General features: G+C 49.3%; 1 protein-coding gene across 4 annotated transcripts in view; it reads right to left on the reverse strand.

Annotated features, from left to right (window-relative positions):
- Positions 1-7,049, reverse strand: part of Tbc1d8 (TBC1 domain family member 8) — a 105,930-nt gene that overhangs the window by 11,269 nt on the left and 87,612 nt on the right. For all 4 annotated transcript variants that reach the window (XM_021197466.2, XM_021197465.2, XM_029538589.1 and 1 more), the window contains 3 exons: positions 5,958-6,108; positions 2,696-2,910; positions 1,820-1,937 (listed from right to left, as the gene is read on the reverse strand). In XM_021197466.2, coding sequence (XP_021053125.1) covers positions 1,820-1,937; positions 2,696-2,910; positions 5,958-6,108 — 484 coding nt within the window. The remainder of the gene's footprint in view (positions 1-1,819; positions 1,938-2,695; positions 2,911-5,957; positions 6,109-7,049) is intronic.

Genomic DNA, 7,049 nt, shown 5'->3' on the forward strand with positions numbered 1-7,049 from the left:
CAAAAAATCACACAGCCTGTGCACACTCATCCCCCACTCCATTTCTTACTGCTACAGGCTGGCAGACCCTTCAGTTCTTAGAAGGCAGTCTTCAAAGATATCAGCTTCCCGTTGGGCCCTACAGCCAGCCAGGCACCAAATTCTCTAGCTACCTGATTCTTTTGTTTGTTTATATACTGACACCCTAATTCATTTTTAAATTATATTTATTCATGTGCACATGTATATATGTGTGTCTATATATGTATGCATGAGAGAGAGAGACAAAGAAAGAGACAGAGAGAGAGAGAGAGGTGGAGGAGGGCACGCACAGAGGTAAGAGAACAACGTGCTGAAGTCATTGCTCTCCTTCCACCACGTGGGTCCTAGAGATCACTCTCAGGTCAGAATGCCTAGCACACAGTATGTTTACCCACAGGGCCATCTTGCCTGCCTGGCCACCTTAATTTTGTTCATTTTTGTTTAGTTTTTCAATGCAGGATCTCTCTGTAAAGCTCTGGCTGGCCTGGAAACTCACTATCCAGACCAGGCTGGCCTCAAACTCACAGAAATCTTCCAGCCTCTGCCTCCCAAGTGCTAGGACTCAAGGTGTGCACCACCACACCCGGCTACCCTAACTGTAAACCTCTTTATTGCCTTATCTGGATTACTAAGAAGTACCCCTAAGAATATCACCCACCTTGATGTAGTGCTTTCTCCACTAGGAGGTTGTGGGGCCAGAGACTGTACATCCACACCTAAATCACACCAGAGATGATCTACCCAGGGCAGGCTGACCAGCTACAGGCTCACTGTACCCTGCTAAGGTCAGGAGACAGTTGAATCTTGCCAAGTCCTGGAGGGTCTTGTGTTAAGGCTTGTTTTCCAGGTGGTATTATTTGGAGGTAGGGCCTAATGAGAGGTGCTCAGGTTTAGGGGAACAAGACAGCTCTCCCACAAAGGCTGTAAGAAAAGGAGCACGAGTATTCTCACCTAACTCTCTCCGCTTCCTGGTTAGAAATGTGATCACGTGGCATCCCCATGACGGAGCCCTCGCCTGAACGTCTCTGTGCAGGTGCTGGACTCTCTGGCCTTCAAAACCGAGCCAGCCAACCTGTCTCTTAAGTAACCAGCACCAAGTAACAAAAAGCAGACTAATGTAAACCCAAAGAAAGCTTTGTCACCGTCTCCTGTGAGAGCCTCTGGCCTGGAAACGCAGAGCACCACCTCTCCCTTTCCAGGCCACAGCACCTATGTGGCCCCTGGTGGCTCACATGGATGGGTTCCTCCGACCTGGGGACTTTCCCTTCCCCCTTGTGGATCAGCTGTTTATTCCAACCCAAGTGCCATAGGTGCTCCATGATGTTACCTGCTTTTACTTTGTTGATACGACAGGAGAGGATTTCCCTAAGTTAAAAATGCGCGTGCGTGTGTGTGTGTGTGTGTGTGTGTGTGTGTGTGTGTGTGTCTCTGTGTGTGTGTGGTGTGTCTGTCTGTGTGTCTGTCTGTCTGTCTGTCTGTGTGTCTGTCTGTGTGTGTCTGTCTGTGTGTCTGTCTGTCTGTGTGTCTGTGTCTCTCTGTGTGTGTGTGGTGTGTCTGTGTGTGTGTCTGTCTGTCTGTGTGTCTGTGTCTCTCTGTGTGTGTGTGGTATGTCTGTGTGTCTGTCTGTCTGTCTGTGTCTGTCTGTCTGTGTGTGTGTGTGTGTGGTGTCTGGCTGACGAGAACAGAGGTGTTATGAGCAGAGCTAATGATGACTGTCCTCCCCAAGCTCAGGCACCATTTCCCAGATACGGAGGAGGAGGAGGGAGAGGAGGAAGAGAAGGGGAGGAAGGCAGTTTACCGATCACCCGGTGGTTGAAGTAATCAGGCAGCATCCGTTCACACACAGCAACCAGCAGCCAGAAGGCTTCCTCCTCTTTGGCATACAGCAGCAACACAGAGGTCAGGATGTTCATGGACTGCACAGAGAGTCACAAAGAGGACCGTTAGTGCCACATGAGCATCCCCAGCATGCACGGGAGAAGCCCTGGGTTTCAACTACAAAACAAGCCCAAGCAACGCACGGGGGTGGGGGGTCCCCCGAGCATAATGACACCAATGTCAGCACACGTGGAGTGATCCTGAGCTGAATAGTTGGTCTACATCGTGGTTAGCTATAAGATGGCTTCAACCGTGGGTCGATATGACTGTTTTCTGTGCACTCAGACAGCAGGGATACAGACATATACCCTGACTACCCACTGGCTCTGTTGATTACCAGAAAATTAAATTTTCTATTTGCAAATGGCAGGGCTTCTGACCCAGTCTCCTACTGTTTGAATCCCTGGATTACATGGCACTTGCTGGCTGCATCCTCCCACTTGGAAGGGCTCACAGACCTCTTTCTCCACTAGCAATTCCAACAGGAAAGTGACTGCCCCAAATCACCCTTTCCTCTGTGTGGGTACTGCCACGCCAACCCTATGATTGCTGCAATGGCTCCATGCTAGTTAGCCCACTCCATGTCCAGTGTGCATGGCGCCTGCCCATCCTGACAGCCGCCCCCACAGCCCCCTTCCCACTGATCAGCCTGTTTGACTGAACAACAGTTTGGAATATTGATTCTGGGAAAGGTGCTGTCCAGACGGCTGGGAACAGAGCGGAAGGCTGGGGTGGCGGCCATGGCACACACAATACATAATACACAATCCTCATGGCTCTGTGCGTGCCACTTCACCTGGCAGTATCCAATCTTGGGGTTCCGGTGGGCATACGCTGTCAGCACCCGCCTCAAGGCAGCAATGCCAGTTTCATTCTGGAAGGCAGGGTGCTCAGGCAGAGAGCGGTGCAGGTCCCTCTCTATCTCCTCTGTCACCAGGCAGCAGCGCCCCAGAGACTGCTCCACCAGATTCCCATAGTACCCAGGGTGCGAGGCCAGGTCCGTCACAGCATCTGAGGAGTGGAGAGCAACGTTTCACGATGATGGCTCGACAGGTGAGGGATGCGGCAGTAACTGCAATAAAACATTCTGAGGCCTCCATACTCCTTGGCAGACTGACCCAAAAATAGGAACAAGAAAGAAAGTAGCTCTTCTAAGAGTAATGCCATCCTGGGCTGGTGAGATGGCTCAGTGGGTAAGAGCACCCGACTGCTCTTCCGAAGGTCAGGAGTTCAAATCCCAGCAACCACATGGTGGCTCATAACCATCCATAACAAGATCTGACGCCCTCTTCTGGAGTGTCTGAAGACAGTTACAGTGTACTTACATATAAAATAAATCTTTAAAAAATAAATTTAAAAAAAAGAGTAATGCCATCCAGACAGGCAAATTCCACAAACCAGGCAGAGTGCAGCTCTGTAACAAAGCACTTCATATGGAGCATGGGAAAAGCCCTGGATTCAATCCCAAATATGTACCTGAAGCAGTCAAGTTATTAATATATTAATATGTATATATGTACTGCCCAGATATACACAAGCCCATGTACAATTGCTCTGTGTTAATTCAACAAGAAATTGTCATGTATCTCTGGTGTAAAGAGCATGAGAAAGCACAACCCAGATCAGGGCTAGCAAAGCACTGGCAAGCAGCTCACAGCAGCTGGCAGGGACAGCCCAGAGCACGCTGGCACCATCCCAAAGTCAAGGCCCAGGCGTCAACCAGGCAGGTGCTGAGACAAATGGCTGGTGGGTGTGAGGACCTGCCCCAGAACACACACGGTGAGACTAGCTCCTAAGAGGAGAGAGAACAGGACTAGATACCACTCTCACAAAGGCTAGGCAAGGGTTAAGTCCCGAGTAGGTATAATAAAAACAGCCCCGTACCTCAACTCGCCTCTGCAGCGAGCAACTGTGTGACCCCACAGCACAGTGCCGACCACGTCACTAGACGTTTCCCACATGTAATGAGCTGGTGGCTGACAATGCCTGAACACTATGGTTCCCCTCCTGTCAGCAGACAGTCCCTCATGAGCTGATGACCCTATCCATCCCTGTATTCCGTGTGAAACTAGACAGCTCTACACAAGAAGTTTTAAAGGGGCCCCACTGTGGTGTGTGTCTGACAGGCAGCTAGCTGCTGAAGACACGGGTATAGAGAGATTCTAATTCAGAACACGGCTGCTCTGGCAAGAGATCCCATCCGAAGACCTTTCTAGGCCTGTGTGATCTGGCAGGAATACAGACACAGCTTTAATTCCAGCTGACAGAGGCAAGCAAATCTCTAAATTCAAGGCCAGCCGGAAATAGAGCAAGTTTCAGGTACAGGAAAGCTTAGGTCCAGACCTTTCATCCCTTAGGCACGTACTTTTAATCCCAAACAATGAATGTAAAGTTAGTTTATGAAAGGAAGCAGCCATGTGTAAAAGTGAGAGACAAAGTGATGAGACAGAGATTTGACAGAATAGGCTCTGCCCAACTCACAGGAGAGGAGAGGAAAGAGAGAGAGCAGGAGCAGGAGGAGGAGGAGGAGGCAGTTTCATCAGGACAGTTGTACAGAGGCAGGCTGAAGAGAGACAAAGCCAGACACAAGTATAGACAGAGCGAGCCAGAGAATGAGAAGGGGCCAGCAGATTAAACCAGGTTGCCAAAGTTAATATGAGGCCAAGCAGAGCAATTAAGGAGAAGCCAAGAGAAGCCATACTGAATCAGTTTGGAGAGGAGTTAGAGCCAGAAAGCTGAGTAGATCAGCCAGCCAGAATTTAGAAAGAGCTAGAAAAGGTGAGCTTATTCCGCAGCAAGCCTCAGAGGCTGGAAGCATTCTAGGCCTAGATAAGATTGTACAGAGGCTAGAAGCTTCCAGAACTGGGCCTAGGTTAGCAGACTGAGGTAGGAAACCTTGGAGAAACAATTAGAGCAGGTGAATAAGTTACTATTACACCCTGGGAAGCCGGAGGGTGGGTGCCTGCCCAGTCATGGGCCAGACATTAGATGGAAGAGCTTGAAGGAACATGGTCAAGGCTGGCCTAGGCAGTTGCTGCAATGCATTAAGATGAATGGGCGGGAATCTTGGACAGGAAAGGGGCAGAACCAAATTAATGCAGATTACATGTGAGCTCTGAGCTACTGCCCAGTAACATGCTTGCCTTCCTGCTGATCTGTTCCTTACTGTGATGGCCATGGATCAAGCCAATTGAATTTATTTTGTAAGTTACCTTAATCACGGTGTCTCCTCATAGCAACAGATCAGTAACCAAGAAAGACACTCAGAAAGGGTGAACAGGGACAGAATGGTGCCCGGGCACATCCCTTGGATCCTCACCAGTGACCACAGTCGAGCAGGCTCATATGGGGAAGCAACTCCTTGCCATGTACCCACAGCACCTGACAGGGGTTACAGTCACACCACAGAGGGTAGGGCCCTCTCTTCATATATATGAATGAATATGCTGTAGCTGTCTTCAGACACACCAGAAGAGGGCAGCAGATCCCACTATAGATGGTTGTGAGCTGCCATGTGGTTGCTGGGAACTAAACTCAGGATCCCTGAATGAGCAGTCAGTGCTCTTAACCACTGAGCCATCTCTCCAGCCCCCAGGTGGTGTCTTTTATTGTAGCCCAGGCTGCCTTGAACTCATATGTCTGAGGCTAGCCTTTAACTTCTGATCCTCCTGTCTCTACCCAAATGCTAGGATCACAGGTGAATGTCTCAGCACTAGGGGCAGGTTTACAATTGGTTTATCATTTGTGAATGAAGGGGTAAGACTGGCCCTGTTACATACTCCAGCTTGGCTAGGAACTTTCAATCCTATCCCAGCATGTCCAGCAATAAGATTATAGGCACACGCCACCACATCTAACTCATGAAGCCATGATAAGGGAGAAGGTCACTGCTCTGGACCTCATACTTCCTGAGGGGGCACCGCAGCTAACCAATGCGGCAGGGGCTCCCAACTCCATGATGGTGGTTTACAGAAACCATCCTTACGTGCTGCTCACAGGAAGACCATTCCAGAATCTATTCCAAAGACTAGAAAAAGTTTGCACACACCAAAACCTACCTGAGAAAAGCAGCCACAGCCTTCCACGCAAAGACTCGGGGATCCCCATGGCCACCAGCTTCCGGATCTTTTCAGTGCGGAACATGCACACGGTCCTGCCATACTCTACGAAGTGGTCGTTCCACAGACTGATTTTTATCTGCTCCCGGGACTGGAAATGGAGGTGTTTGTTAAGATGACAAGAAGCCACAGTCAGCAACTGTGTCAAGAATATCTCAGTTTATCAGGGACCAACAGGAAGAGCAGTGATAACAGTGTTCACACACAAAACACATATGAGCCACTGCCAGGCATAAAGGATCCAGGACAAATGACACAAGAGCCCCAAGGAGCCCAGCAGAGGTGTCTGTGCGGACACAGTGCACAGTTCATGACAGGAACATGTCACCAAGTGCAGAGGCAGCTCAGACTGGATGGGAGAGACAGGTGCAATGGGGAACTTGGACCAGTGCCTCTTTGGGGCACTGACAAAGCCAACTGGAATCACTCGACTCCAATGACTGCAGACTGTAACAGGCACCCAGCACACCCTGAGCTTCCTGACAGAAGGGGGGGAAACTGAAACCTGGAAAAAATATTTTCAATTTTTTTTTTTTAAAAAAATGTCTTTTATATAAATGTTTTTGCCTGCAGGCATCATGTGCACGCCTGGTGCCCACAGGGGTCAGAAGGAGTGGAACTGTAGTTAGGGAAAGTTATGAACCACCATGGGGCCGGGTCTCTCTCTACAAAAGACACATGTGCTTTGAACCACTGAGCCACCTCTGCAAAGCACATTCTCATTATCAGAAACAAGGGGGACATTTGTTTCTCTAACCGTCCTTTAAAACTGTTCATATGTCAGAAATATCAGGCCCTTTGTAAGATATTAACAACTATTTGTAATAATTACTGTCCAATAATGTGAGTAACATATTCATAAACCTACATTTTTGGTCATTCGGACAAGGAATGGCTGAACATAGTGTGTACAGCAATTAAGAAGACTCGGAGCTGGGCGTGGTGGTGCACGCCTTTAATCCCAGCACTCGGGAGGCAGAGGCAGGCGGATTTCTGAGTTCGAGGCCAGCCTGGTCTACAAAGTGAGTTCCA

This window comes from Mus pahari, chromosome 5 (assembly GCF_900095145.1).
Source record: "Mus pahari chromosome 5, PAHARI_EIJ_v1.1, whole genome shotgun sequence".
Lineage (NCBI taxonomy): Eukaryota > Metazoa > Chordata > Mammalia > Rodentia > Muridae > Mus > Mus pahari.